The sequence below is a fragment of the Polistes canadensis genome, unplaced genomic scaffold (genome assembly GCF_001313835.1).
Source record: "Polistes canadensis isolate GaletaPanama2010 unplaced genomic scaffold, ASM131383v1 scaffold_16, whole genome shotgun sequence".
NCBI classification, from domain to species: Eukaryota; Metazoa; Arthropoda; class Insecta; order Hymenoptera; family Vespidae; genus Polistes; species Polistes canadensis.
Genome location: NW_014569563.1, coordinates 168152 through 183379, shown reverse-complemented (window position 1 = coordinate 183379; position 15228 = coordinate 168152). Strand labels below are relative to the sequence as shown.

Here is a 15228-nt window from a genome sequence, read left to right as displayed (position 1 = left end):
ATTATTATTGTTATATATAAAAGCATCCTAAAAAAAAGTATTTTTTGATATATATGAAAAGGTATTGATTTATAATATTAGCAATTTTTTATATAACAACATTAAACGTATCAAAAATCTTACGAAACTATACACAATGTTGTGTAATATTTATATTGCTTACTTTTTATAGATGTTTGATTTACAACAATAGACGTTCAAAGATCAAATAAAAGAAAAAAAAAAAAACAATGTTTAATTTGTTTTATCCGTATTAGATTAGATCATAGATCGATAGAGGAATTTTAGTTACACTAAATAAAAATACGATTAAAAAAAACTAAATAAATAAAATGATTGAACTCGTGCGATCTTACTTGATCATCCGGAGAGAAAACTTGACCTAGGGTCTTGTGAATATAATTAGTGAGGTCACGTAAAAGTTACCCTAGTTTCATGTAAGAATATACTTGAAAGAAGATCATGATTTTTCGCCTAAAAATTCTTTGATAATAAATCAATTTGATGTAGGTACATAAATCATTTCATTAAATTTATTTTATTATTTCTTACGAATTATATATCTAAATTAAAACAAAAACAAACAATTTTATTTGTGCATGAAACTTCAACTATTAAATACTTCAAAGTATTATGATCTATCGAGTTCATCAGAGTCTTAAAATTTTAAATACAAGCTCTTGATCATCGGTAAGCTTCTAAGAGCATCGATTTGGGACTCATAAAAATTGATACACATCATTTTCGTGCATGTACGACAGTAGTACTACTACTACTACCCAAGGTAGTGCAATCTTCGTTCTCTTCGTTTTTGAAGGATTAAAGACGATGACTAAGCCTATAAAAAAAAAAACACAAACACATACAGATAGAGTAGTATCGCGCATGATAAGTAAGGTTGATAGAAATTGTGAAGTCTCTTTTGAAAGCGAAGGAAATGACGCGCAGGCTCGGAATCGATCCTCTAAACCCCTCTGAGTAAGAACGCTCATGGGACAACCCCTAGGCCGACGACTCTGTTGTCGACCCAACAACAGTTCAAAAGCGATTCGACAGTAAACATGGCGCTTGATTTCGCAGCCACCTACAAAGTCCTCGTGTTAGGGGATTCGAATGTCGGCAAGACTTGCATCGTTCATCGTTATTGTGACGAGAGATACTACGATACTTATATATCGACGATAGGTGAGAAAACAAGAGAGAGGATACTAAATAATCGAATTCGCAAACGTTCGCAACACGATATGTTCCAACACCTGGATTATTCATTCCTTTTTTTTTATATTTATCAAGTGACTCCAGTGTGCCTCTCGTTGATTCCTACGTGAATGGAAACCACAGTTTCCAATTTAATCAACATTTTGATCAAATTCATTAGTGATAATCTTAAAAATAAGTGACAATATTTCGATCATCCCTAGCTACTGTCAATACCATGACCTTAGCGAAGGATTCGCTACTATGGCTGGCTAATCCTGATTATTTTTTTTCTATTTCTCCTTCCTATACTTATACGTCTACATAGACTTTTCCTAGAAAAACTTTCTAAGCAATGTTATATGAATTAGACGTTAATTTTATTATTTTTTCTTTTTCCATTATTATTATGATCATTTTTTAATCCTAGAAATACCGGCTTATTCTTTTTTCAATTTAATTATTTTTTTGCATTTAGAGATACAAGATATTAAAATTAAAAAATAAAACACGTTTAACGACGATCATTCATTCGAACCATTCGACGAATAGAACTTTTCCAACGATCAGCTGATTATCTTTTGAGTGTCATCTCGTCATTCGACCCTCGTTCTAGTCGCAGCTGTTACGCTTACGCCTGTTAAAGCAATCTCATATTTCTCAAGAGACTACTCCTCCTATGCTTGAGATGTCCCAAAGAGGTTTCTGGGTGTAATAGTATATCCTTGGAGACAGTAAGACTTCTTTTCCACGCTTTAATACAAGAGTCTTTTTTAAAAATATAATAATTCTCGATATATTTCAATCGATTGGCTTAATCAATAATCTCTATGTTCACACACATACACACACCGTGCGATTGTTATTAAAATTAATTGTAAATAACGAAAGCAAAAAAACTTTCCACAGGTATTGATTTCAAACAGAAGATTATTAACTTGGACGGTACACCAATCAAATTACAAATTTGGTAAGTAAACTCGATTTATGAGATTGATTCTAATATTCATTTAAAACAAAAAATTATACATAAACGCGCGTTACACGCATACACATACAGTAATAAAAAAAAATGAAAGAAAGAAAGAAACAAGACAGCATAAAAATACAGATCGTACGTATAGGTAGTCGTAAAAGTTAGGAAGATAGCATCGTTGAAGTTTTATTATCGGAAGAAGTAGAAATGGACCGGTATGGTTGGACGACATTTGGTCTGACATATACGAGGCATTACTACTTACTTCCAACACGCGTACACGCTATCGGTTTTCTATCGAACGACAGCGATAAATTTGCTATTAAATAAATAATATATGCTTTAATAAAAATGTTTTTTCTTTCCTTTTCTTTTTTTCTTTCTTTCTTTCTCTATCTCTCTCTTAAAGGGACACCGCTGGACAGGAACGATTTAGAACTCTAACAACAGCGTATTACCGTGGTGCCATGGGTATCTTACTGATGTACGATGTCACCAGTATGGACAGTTTCAATCATCTGTCTTATTGGCTTCGAAATATTCAGGAAGTAAGGACAAATAAAGGAATATTGCATTTCTTTCATAGAGTTCAAATCATTTGATTAAAATTTCATTGATTAATTTTATGCTGAACATAGAAAATTATTTTACACCCCTTAACTGAGGAAGATTTCAGATTAGTGTCAACGTAGATATATGAAATCGATTAAAATCGATTTTCAAAATAAAATAATATTAATTTGGAAGTATAATGTTTTTTTTTTTTAATAAGAATAAAAAATTTAGATAAATCTTTGTGACGAGTAAACTTAACCTACTCCAATTAACAAGTTAATAACGAATCTTTTTTTAATTTTCTTTTTCATTATAGAATGCCTCACCGGACGTAGTAAAAGTATTAGCGGCTAATAAATGCGATGCCACCGCACACAGAGCCGTAGATGCTGAAAGAGGTCAGAAAATAGCGGAAAATTTTGATATGCCTTTTTTCGAGGTGTCCTGTAAGGAAGATATAAATATCGAAGAAGCATTTATAACTTTAGCTAGGAGAATACGAGAACAACGAGGACGTCGAGTGAGTTCTCTTCATTTTTATCTTATATTTTCTTTCATTTATAATCTAATAGTTACTAATTCATTGATATTTTCAGGCTAGTTTGTTCGAAGCTTCGGAAAGGGAAGGTGCCGATAGTGTGATCAAAGCTCAATCACCGTCTCAACAGGGTGACGCTTGGAGATGCACCTGTTAGTCATCTCATAGGAATGAAAGAAGGAAGGAAAATAAAAAAAAAAGAACACGAGAAATTCGCTCATTGGTCGCTGATATATTTCAGGTTTGAAAGAAGGGAAGTATTTGTTCTTGGACATCAATTTTATTCGCTTCTCCCTATGGGAACGTACGCATAGTTACGTTGCTCTTACGATCATATAATCCTTATATGGTGTATGGAAAAGTCAGTAAAATAAGAACTTCTAGGAATTAACGCATATGAGAAAAAAGAAAGAGAGAAAGAAAGAGAAATAGAGTGAAAACAGACACAAATGGTTATCGAATTAAAATAAATCGTGACTAATATTATCTTAAACCAAAAAAAAATTCTGCACATATACCGTATACACTTACACGTAAACACATAAATACACGTATAGCGTACGACGAATCGTATAACGTGGCTAAGCAAAAAAAGCAGATATGTGTAACTTTGAAGTTACCGCTCGCGTATGTAATAATAATAATAATAATAATATTAACATTAATAATAATAATAATAATCGTTCATACGATACGAACGTTCACATTTTAATCTAAATCGTGCTGTCACTTTGGCGATTGTTTAGGATCGTCACCAACTCAAATTTCCTTATTAAACATCGAAACTCTATGCTAAAACTTATCGCGAAGATTATTTAAATTATGATATTAACGTAGATGAAATATGTACGTATAAATTGAAAAAAAAGAGAGAAAGAGAGATAGGCAGAAAGTATGATACTTTCGTAAGAGGAATCGTAAGATTGAATTAACGCAGAATATCGAAAGAATTGACGGATCGTTTATGCTCATGATCTCTGAGCTCACTGTTGATCCAGAAAATCTATCAAAATCTTAGAGGCGAAAGATCAAGGAGACTGGATTTGTATAATTAAAATAAATCATTGTCAACTCGATATTCTAATTTAGCGTTTAATTTTAAACAAATGGTACATAAAAATGATAAACTTTAAAAGGATAACAGTTAAACAGTAAAAATAATTGACTCTTTAAATCTCATCGTTTAATTGAAGGTGCTTGAAAAAAATAATTAACACTTAAAAAAATTATATTGGGGAAAAAGAAATATTAATGACAAATCCTTTCTCCTTGGCCTTTCTATGCTAAAGATAAAATTAATTGTGATAGCTGTGTCGATATCGAGAATCGACACATACAAAATAAAAGAAATTGATTTTGAAATTAAACCAAAAAGAAATATAATAAAATAAAATAAAGTCGTGAAGTGCTGATGGCTTAAACGAATTTCAATTAGGCATTTACATTTTAGTACTGGCCGCAGTTAGAATTTCGTTAAATCTTACCTCACGATTTGTCATGTTTCCAAATCAATTTCTTGCACTACGTACATACATATACATGCATACGTACACGAACACACACACACACTCACACATTTGATGATATTTCGAAAAAGAGAATTTTTCAACTCTTCGTAGAAATTTCATTCGTATCGCTCTATACTTGCCACCGTAAGCTTTTTCGTACTACTTTCGATATATCGCGCATTTTATCAGATACGAATACGTAAATAAAAAAAATAAATAAATAAATTATAAGTGACAAGCAAAATATTTCTTTTGCTCCACCGAATTTACATGCATATGTAAACAAATGCATACATTTCGCACAAGGCGCATTATTGTATTAATACTACTAATACTATTATTACAATTATACTACAGAGAAAAACAGATAGAGAAAGAGAGAGAGAGGGAGAGAGACAGAAAGAAAAAAAGAAAATTTGCATTTTCTTTTTTACTACTTCGAAACGAAAAATGGACAGATAAAAGAAACGAACGGGGCATGTTGAACAAAATGGATATATAATAATACTCAGCAAATGTACATTTCGTGTTTCAAAACATTTAGTAATAATTACAATAGCTGTACGTAAAAAAGAGAAGATATAGTAAGAAAGATTTTAAACGAATGCAAAAAATATAAAATTTTAAGTAATTAACACTGAGTTATTAAAAGAGAGAGATTATTGTTTTGAAATATGAATGAAAGTTTGTTCGATATACATGCCTGAACAACAAAAAGAAAAAAAGAAAGAATGTACACCAGAAATAATTGGCAAAATATGACACATTTTATCGAAAGGCCTAAAAATAATATAGAGTACGAAACTTTAACTCGACATTTCGTCGTCTAGAATGATAATATCGTGCAAAAAAAAATATTTTTGCCGCTTGGTGCACTGCTAACTCCATGATATTTAAATAAATATATCTAATGTGAGAGAATTAAAGTGCATTGTGATTATGCGTATCCGTAAAAAGAAGAAAATGAGAAAGAAAAGTTTCCTCTGCAAGATGACTAAAAAAAAAGAAGAAGAAGAAGAAAGAGAAGAAACAACACTTATGATTAAGTAGATGTATCAACTGTGACGATAATAGAACAAATACGATAATGATTTCTTATTTCGGAAGTTTTTAGATAAAAATTTCCTAACTTGTCGTATATGATTTCGCACGATCGTTCCAATTAACCTGAACATATATATGATCATTTCGTTACAATTCTTGGTGTTCATAAGAAATAGTAGCTTTCGCTTTTGGTACGCTTGAAATGATACTTAAACCAAAAAATGGGGTTGATAGCAAAATTATCGAATGATTTTAGTTAGAAATTTAGCGTATTACAATTTTTATTCGAGAGAAAGAAAGAAATAAAAAAATAAAAAGAGAATAAGAAAATGTATGTTCTGATACGCTGTCTACGGCGTCCAATTACGTGCCACTATCTACGTGCGATATTTGATTGAAGCGCTTTGATAATCATTGAAAGAAAAAAAGATAAGAAGAAAGGGAGAGAAAAAAATGAACAACAACAAAAATCAGTATAAGCAACAATAACAGCAAAGGAGAACTGCGATAAATCCAGTGAACTTTTCGTGTTGCATTATTCGTCCATCGAAAAAAATGAAAGTTCTCGACCATTTTGTTTTATTTTCATTTTTTATTTTATAACAATGATCAAACAATAAGTTAGAATAAATCCGTAAGTTTTCTACCTTGATACGAAATATTCGAGAACTCTCGTTTTTGAAAATAACAATCGTTTAATATGGTTTGTGTAGTCTTTTTGTACAAAGTTAAAGACCAGGTAGCGGGGGAGAGGAATATATGGTGCAATATTTGATATAAATTATTATTATTATTATTATTATAATTAGGGATCTTTTCTAGTATTTGCCTGTTACTATTTTTGCTGTATCATTCAATTTGCATTCGACTTATTTTAATATTTCTGACAATTTAAATATCATGCTTACGTGTATATTAAAGTATTTAAATAATGAAAAAGTGCAATTTTGTCATCTTAATATAATATCGATGAGGTATTCGAATGCAAACTGGATGACACAAGCAAAGTAATGGCGAATAGATAACAGGAAATATTCACTACTATTATTGTTGTTCATGATTATTATCATTATCATTATTATTATTATTATTATTATTATAATTATTATTATCATTAATTTTAGTCGAATAGATACTCGAATACGTCCTTTTTTCGAATAATTGTTTAACAATTAGTACGACGTCGATGGCGAGAGGAAAGAAAATAAAATTTTTTCTTAGTTTACGTCGAAAAAAAAGAGGAAAATAATGTGTAATGAGAAAGAAAAAATAATAACGGAGAACGACGATTGAGATCGACAATCGCGAACGCCGGCACTAGAATTGCATTGTCCTTTAAGAGAAAATGTACTCAAAAGGAAGAAAAGAAATAATTAAGTAAAATGAATTAATGACTTAATTAAGTAAATAAATAAATAAATTAGGAGATAATTTACAATCGTCAATAAACGTATTATTATGAAGCACGTTCTAGTGATTATGATGATGCGTAAATTAATTAATCCGCACAATCGCATTTTCGTAGTAGCATAGAAATTCTTAAATAACGTTAAGATGATAACACGCACTTCCTGTTCGCGATCTTCGTTTAAAAAGCTAACAAGAAAAATGATAAATACGCCTTTATTGTGCCTACCAACGATTATTAAGACGAGAAGAAGAGAGAAAGATGAAGATAATGAGAGAAAAAGAAAGAGGAGGAGGAGAGAGAGAGAGAGAGAGAGAGACAGACAGAAAGAAAGAAAGAGGATGAGAAAGTATAAGACGAAATAAGAAAATAGCTGTTTGTAGTAAAGAAAATTTAAAAAAGAAAAAGCAAAAAAAAAAGAGAATGAGAGAAAAAAGAATTGACCAAAAGTTACGATTTTTTCGCAGCAAAAATATTTCGTACCAGCGATTACGAATTATACATACCACCTACGCGCGCACACACACAACACACAGACACATTTCTTTGCACTTGACCTTATGTAAAAAAAAAAAAAAAAAGAGAAAAAGAAATGAATAAATTGACTGAAAAGATTACGAGCACGAGTTTGCACGTTGTTGCAAAGGTAGAGTACTGATATTGTTAAAAAAATAAAAAAGAATATGAGCGTGATCCTCGATCGATCGAATTCATAACAAGCAAGTAAAGATTTATAAATATTGAGCTAGGATTTTTTTCCCCGATAAATTTCAATATAAATATAGCATTCATTTGAAGCCGCATCCGCAATATCAATGCAAAAGCGTAACGATTACGATTATAGGCTTTGTACTATTTGCATTAAAGGAGTATATATATATACATACACACACATATGTGCGTGTACACGATACAGTCGTATATATTTGTTGCTTTTATATGTTTATAACTCGCGATAGAGGAGATTTATATAAATAAAAAGAGAAAGAAAGATAGGAAAAAGGAAAGGAAGGGAAAAAAGCAAACGTAACAGAAGTTCGGTTCTTTTGGCCGTTGTTTGATAAAGTCACAGCCTTTACGCTCTTTCTCGTAGTAGTAATCACTTACAACCTATCGATAATAATTGATAATCGATAAAGTCTTGAGTAAGAATTAGAATTCTTTACTCCTAATTATTATTATTGAGTAGATATCAAAAACACGTTCTTCTGCTCATTTATTCGTCAACTTATGTTACCGCCATTTTGAAAAAGCAAGAAATGCGATTTTTAAACGCGCTTATAAGTAAGAAATATAAAGAGATCACAGAACAAAATGATATAGAAAAAGAGAGAGAAAACAAATAGGGAAGGAGTAAAAGAGAGAAAGAGATAAAGAGAGATGTCAATTTGTAAGAGTTTGCGCCGGTAGGACAGCTTATGTTTTATTTTTTTGGTTGTAAAAAAAAAAACGCTGGATCGTTTTCCTCCTTTCTTACTGTTCTTACCAAGACATTTCGTTTCTTCTTCGAAGCTGGTCTTCGTGAGTAGAAATTTCTTAGAAAACCTTATATATATATATACACGTTTATTTCCTTTTATTATTATTCAAACTTTAAATAAATCTTTTAATATATCCGCAAATGGGGGTTTTTTGTGTCCGAATAAATTTTAAAATGGTTCGGAGAATTTGTGCTTCGCATATTTAAACAAATGATCGCTTAAATCTCGTAGTCTAATCTCAATTGAGAAGTTTTTAAAAGATACTATAAATGAACGTTTTCAAAAACTTTTAATCCTGCGAAAAAATATGTCGGAAATAAATGACCCCTGTTTATGGTTTGTGTTAAACGTAAAAATAGGAAAAAACGTTTACGGAGTAAGAGTTAACAATCTTCTTGCGCATCGCTTTAGAAAAAAGAAAGCCTTTTTCAATGATTTCTTGTCCTATTTTTAATCCTCCCCAAAGGAAAGACTTTCGCATTATTGTGGATTTTCTTATTTATTCAGAAGAAAAATAGTTCTGTAATTTTATTTTAAACGACGCACGTAGTAATGTAATACTCTTTTTTTTATATTGTCTTTATTAGAAAGAGATTAGTATTAAGTTCAAGAACAATAGGACTATGTTGCGCTCGTTACCTCAACAATTTTCGACACACATCGTCGTTTCGCGATGTATATTCGTAAATCTTTATGTTTGTAGAAACGATTGTACAATTTAATGTGTGAATCAGTAATAAATAATAAAGATGCACACTTTTTACCTATGATACTTGACTATTATATATACATATATATACTATTATTAAGCAGAAGTAAAAATATTAAAGAAAACTGATTATATATTTAAATTCAAATTTTACCGCACTTTTCGTATCAGAAAGCGAGGCTAACGATAAGACGCGTTCTTGAAAAACTTCACACGTACGTATAAAAAAAATAAGAATATTTTTGCTTTCGTATGAAAATATTTATAAACGATAAATCGTGCTTCCTTGAATTCTTTGGAAATGAATGAATAATTTATAAGATGCTTAATAGAAGACTTTTCGAATACAGAAGATGATACAATCGAATAAAATAGAAACTTACTATATATACGAACAACGGTAGACTAAGCAAGGACCATTGATATTCCTCACACATTAACAATACGTGTAAGGTCTTTCTGATAAGAGTAGATCGATTACAAGTATGAATCATCGAGTGTACGAGGAATAATGTATTGTTATCGGAATAGAGACAGTTGTATTAAGAGACTTGCAGGGTCTCGTTGACAATAATTAACAAGTTCGATACATAAAACGATAGTGAGAAAGTAAGTATATCTAGTCAAGTTTTTAAAGATAAGGAACATTCTTTTAAAGACAATAATAAATATAATAATATTTCTTTACCTTTCTTAATCGTGGTATATTTTCGATAACACATAAGAACGAATATAACAATATCTATTGATATTATTCAACAAGTTTTCTTTATAAAAGCAAAATCTTTTAAGATGTTAGCAGCGAACCGGTATAGATTATGATTTGGCGCGTTATTCGATCACCACCAATGAAGTTGGCACGCGCGATTTACCCAGATTGCATCTTGAAGTTGACCCCGAGTTCCCTAAGTCCAAGATGGCTACTATGACAAATTCGTCGGGCTGTCAATCGAGTTTGGGATACGCCTAAATTTTTCGATCCTAACATCTACTTTTCTAAACATTATCTTACGATGATGCTCGTAAGTTTGCACGTTACTATGAAGACTGTAGAATGATCGATAGATGAATGATTACCTCGGACAGGCATCTCGTCCTAATTATACGTATGCTACCTATTGTCACGCGTGTTTATTCCTTTACCAAGCATTGTTATTTTATTACAGATTTATTTTCTTCTATCTTTATTCTTTTTAAATAATACGAATCTAATCGAAGGAAAATTATAACGAACATTTTAAGTATTATGTGAACGAATATTTAAAATATTAAACATTTTTTCTCTTACTATTGTTATGTATTTCGATACATTTTTTTGTTCTTTTAATCGGTATTTAGATCAATTAATTGTACTTTCAGATATAAGATTGCAAGACCTAATATATTCATGAATTATAAACTATAAATGAAAGATGGAGGCGATTGTAGAATATAATTATATAGCTAGGGAACCTGACGAATTAACTCTCAGAAAAGGAGATATAATTAGAGAAATAAAAGTGATGTTGGGTGGTTGGTGGGAAGGTACTTTAAGAGATAAGCGTGGCATGTTCCCTGATAATTTTGTTAAGGTATGCATTATACTTCCTATAACTTTATTATTATAAGTTTGTTAGAAGTCTTTATTGTACTATATATTATTTTTTATATATTGTGATAGGTATTGGATCCATCTCCGACAAGTGGAGCGAGCACAACTGAAGCTGTTAGTAGTACAAAACCAGAAGAAGTTACTTTACGTAATGGGGGATCTGGAAGGAGGTGGTGTAAAGTTCTATACAGTTATGAACCTTGTAACGAAGATGAATTAACTCTTGTACCTCAAGATTCCATAGAATTCTTGGGTGAAGTAGAGGAAGGATGGTGGAGAGGTAGACTTAGAGGGAGAGTTGGTGTCTTCCCTTCGAATTTTGTACATCTAAGTTATGAAGAAGAAGATAAGCACAAGAAAGACAAGAAAGAATACTGTAGAGTTCTGTACGCGTACGAGGCAGCTAATGAAGATGAATTAACATTGGTTGAAGGAGAAATAATTGCATTGCTTTCCAGAGATGCACCGGATAAAGTAAGTTCTTGTTAAAAAATGTATATCTAATAACAAATGAGAAGAATATGAAATAATACTTAATTGTTGTTATTAAAGGGTTGGTGGAAAGGAGAATTAAGAGGACAAATAGGATTATTTCCAGATAATTTTGTCGAAGTTATTGGGGTTAAGAATGATCATCAAGATCAAGAACAGTGGCACGAAGCAGGTCAACTGACTTCTAAATCTGTTGCGAAACATGCTCATCAACTAAAAAAAAGTGAGAAAGCACATGCTAGGAAAAGTTTAGATCCCAAAAATTTACGTACAGGTATATCTATTTATTTTATATGTAATAAGTATGATGCTTATATATCTTCTAAAAAAAAAAATACATTATACAACATATCTTAAGTCAATAATTACTCCTATTTTTCAGATCATTTTAGTAACATGGTGGAAACTACTAAAAAATTGATAACATCGTCTTCTACATCTTCAACTTTAGCCTTGTCTAATGTTGGTGGAGGGGGTGGAAGTAGTGGTGGAGGAAGCGGGGAGAAGAAACCAATGAGCAATCCTTCACTTATTTCTAATTTGAAACATTTTATAAGTGATGCTGGAAGTAATAATGGCAATGGAAATCCAAGCATAGCGCTAGGAGAAGAGTTAGATGGAGTGGAGAGAGGTGAAGGGGCGCCACTTTCGCATTTGACAGCTTCACGTGCAAAAGCACCTCGACGTCGTTTGCCTTCCTCTCAACATTTACGACATCATACTACTGGAACTACAACAACAGCAACCACAATACTTAATACAACAATAAATCCCACTATGGTATTTAACATTCTATTCAATAGCACATGATATTTATGTTTCTAATAAACTTTTTTTTATTGAAAATTATTCGTGTTTAGGAAGATAATTTATCGAACGGAAATACTGAAGAAACAGACTCGTTAAGGGAAGATGAAGGTGAGAAACTGTCAGCAAAAGCAAGGAAGAAGGCACCTTGGGTAATTAAAAATTTATATTTATATTTAAAAAAAAACATCTTTGTTATTCCGTATTCTTGACATTATTTATTTGTCATTTAGGTAGAAGAATTAAAAATGAATCAGTTAGAAAGGAGAAAAGTCGGTTCGGTCGATCGGGTTGATAAACCGGAAATTAAGAGAGAAAGCACTGTCTCACGGTACATTTATAAATACAAGAGTTATTATTATTATTAAATCTTTTATTTAAGACTTATGTTAAAATATTTTATACAATGTAACAGATTAATGGTATCATTTAGAAATATCGATGCTGCTGCTAAACAAGAAACAGAGTGTGAAGATAAACAAAAAGAAAAGGAAAGAAAGTCAGATACAACGGATCATGGAACTGTAACAACACCTGGAACTTTGGCCTTTGTTCCGTACCATCTTTATAGTCAACTGCTGGAAAGGGTAAATATTTCATCATATATACAATTTTTAAATATATAATTTTTCTTACGAAATATTTGTTTATATTAACAACTACATCGTTAAAAATGCTGAATCATTTAAATCAATTATTATTTTATCAATATTGACTTATCTATATAAAGGTTGCCATGCTGGAAGAAAAACAGGCACTATTGCAGCAAACTGTACAACAACTTTCAGAGCAGCTTGTACCACTTATGGCAAATGCTTCAATGAATAACAAAGTTTGAAACTTTTTAATATCTAAAAATTGATGCGTATTTCCTGAAACGTATTTTTATAATTATAATATTTTGTTTTTAATTTATAAATATTTTGTTGTTTGTGTCATAATGTTGCAAATAACGAAGTACTAATACTATTAATAGCATAATTATTACTAGTACTATTATCGTGGTTGTTATATATTTATTGATTTTGGTGGTGTCATTTTTTTCGTTTGCTCCACCAATGCAGTAACAGTATTTGCCTATTTTTGGCTATAAATGCGACATTCCGTCTAAGATTTTTTAACCGTAAATATTCATTGTTTTTTTTGTCTTTACATAATCTGATATTTCGTGTGATCTCACAACATCCGCCAGATTGATTTTTTTTTTACTTTTTTGTTTTTATTTTGTCGATACTTTTTTTTCTTAATTGTGATGTTTTAAATATATTAGTAACATATTAACAAGAAAAACTTTTATCGTTTTAAAGAAATACCAAAAATTGTCTCGTTATAGCAATTAAAGTTTTAGCTATCAAAGAAGAGAAACTAAAGTACTTAAAACAGTTGTTTAATTGAATATAATGTGATTTTTGTCCATCTAATAGATGCCTCGCAATATTCATATGATGATAATAATTCATAGTAAGTTTATTCATTCGTGAGTGCCAATATACACTACTCTGTTCACTGCATTTGTGAGGTGCCTCCATTCATACACAGAGATACAAACACCTATCTGGAAACTCATAACCATATATGTTACAAATAACAAGTTGTGAGCTAGTTTGTGGATACATTAGATCCAAAAATTGAATGTGTCATTTTTTAAGTATTGCTTTTCAAATGGTGCTAATAAAGTAAGTGATATACAAATCTATCACAAATTTGTAGTATACACATATGAATGAGGTAGTAAACAATGAGAAAAAAAGAATCTATCACACACAGGGAATGAATTGAAAGTTATTTAATACTTGTGTAGAGAAACAAATTAGAAGCTATGTTTGGCATTATTATGAAAACGTTGAACATTTGACAAATTTTTTATTTTCTTAAAAGAGCAAAATTTTAAGTGAATGTACTTATAGCACAAACACGACCTAGATAGAATATTTAATTTTTTATATAAATATTCGTTATATAAATTCTAACTGATGATTCGAGCAAAGCAGATTAGTATTGTATATTTCCACATTAGAAAACATTATTTCTTGCAATATTTTCAATTTGAATTAAACAATTTATTGTAAAAATTCTAGTCTGATAAATCAAATTTTTCTAAATTATGTACCGTAAATATCAAAATACATAAAATCAATATTCGTGATCATAAATGTGACTGTTAATGCAAATTGTATTATGAAATATAAATATTGTGACGCATACATTTCTTTTTTATACTTAATGCGCACATGATTGATCTATATAGTTATCGAAATTTGTCGGCAAGCAACAAATGATTGCTTATATTAATTCCTGTATATTAACAAAAATTACTTTTGGTAAGATCGAAGTCTTTCGGGTTTAGGGCTACTCGTCTTGTTCATATTAATTATTCTAATTTTGCTTCATCCTACACATATAATATTGCCTAATGCTGCATGAAAGTTTTAAAAGCATTCCAAAAAGTTTATATATTTCTAAACAAAGACATAGAATAGCTATACTTATACATATACGCACATTCCTTATTTAAGCAATAAATAAAATATCTAATTAAAAGAAAATAAAATAAAAAATGTGTTCATCTAATTGCACATGCATTATTATAGAGTTGTGAAAAATGGCACTTGGAACGCGATGTATTTTTTTCTATGCGATCCGTCCCGAATTATAATAATGCAATGTGTAAGCTTATCGCTTTTCATTAACAAATGAAACATGATAGAAATATAACATGTGCAAACAAATTTCAATGACATGCTTGCAAGCTTTTCTTATTATAAACTATTTTACTGCGCATATTTAATCGCTACGATTACACGCTATGAACTGCATATTAACAATGGCAAGAAAATATAAATTATCTTTGTAAAATATATTGTAGGAACATATATCAATAACTTATTAAAAATATACAGTTTTGTCTCGTAAAATAGATTT

At 30.5% G+C, this 15228-nt stretch overlaps 2 protein-coding genes across 4 annotated transcripts; both read left to right on the top strand.

Moving 5' to 3' along the window:
* Positions 1 to 952: 952 nt before the first annotated feature.
* LOC106793642 (ras-related protein Rab-8A) lies at positions 953 to 6258 on the top strand. Its single transcript, XM_014760760.1, has 5 exons — positions 953 to 1185; positions 2107 to 2167; positions 2583 to 2721; positions 3045 to 3248; positions 3325 to 6258. The coding sequence occupies exons 1-5, from the start codon at positions 1062 to 1064 to the stop codon at positions 3421 to 3423; spliced, it is 627 nt and encodes a 208-aa protein (XP_014616246.1). The 5' UTR covers positions 953 to 1061; the 3' UTR covers positions 3424 to 6258.
* A 3979-nt stretch (positions 6259 to 10237) lies between these two features.
* On the top strand, positions 10238 to 15228 carry LOC106793650 (SH3 domain-containing kinase-binding protein 1). 3 transcript variants are annotated; one of them, XM_014760778.1, is made up of 9 exons: positions 10238 to 10438; positions 10776 to 10987; positions 11077 to 11481; positions 11560 to 11773; positions 11882 to 12279; positions 12360 to 12458; positions 12540 to 12637; positions 12722 to 12893; positions 13037 to 15228. In XM_014760778.1, the coding sequence occupies exons 2-9, from the start codon at positions 10829 to 10831 to the stop codon at positions 13142 to 13144; spliced, it is 1653 nt and encodes a 550-aa protein (XP_014616264.1). In that variant the 5' UTR covers positions 10238 to 10438; positions 10776 to 10828; the 3' UTR covers positions 13145 to 15228. The 3 variants fall into 3 exon arrangements, with proteins under 3 accessions (XP_014616264.1, XP_014616263.1, XP_014616265.1); XM_014760777.1 differs by having other exon boundaries at positions 10238 to 10522; XM_014760779.1 differs by having other exon boundaries at positions 10242 to 10522; positions 12740 to 12893.

Excerpts from the sequence above, each read along its gene's own strand:
- LOC106793642 (XM_014760760.1), top strand. The coding sequence starts at position 1,062 with ATGGCGCTTGATTTCGCAGCCACCTACAAAGTCCTCGTGTTAGGGGAT. Across the intron at positions 1,186-2,106 it reads TACTTATATATCGACGATAG|GTATTGATTTCAAACAGAAG; the intron begins GTGAGAAAACAA and ends AACTTTCCACAG. Across the intron at positions 2,722-3,044 it reads GGCTTCGAAATATTCAGGAA|AATGCCTCACCGGACGTAGT; the intron begins GTAAGGACAAAT and ends TTTTCATTATAG.
- LOC106793650 (XM_014760778.1), top strand. The coding sequence starts at position 10,829 with ATGGAGGCGATTGTAGAATATAATTATATAGCTAGGGAACCTGACGAA. Across the intron at positions 11,482-11,559 it reads CCAGAGATGCACCGGATAAA|GGTTGGTGGAAAGGAGAATT; the intron begins GTAAGTTCTTGT and ends TTGTTATTAAAG. Across the intron at positions 12,638-12,721 it reads AGAGAAAGCACTGTCTCACG|ATTAATGGTATCATTTAGAA; the intron begins GTACATTTATAA and ends ACAATGTAACAG.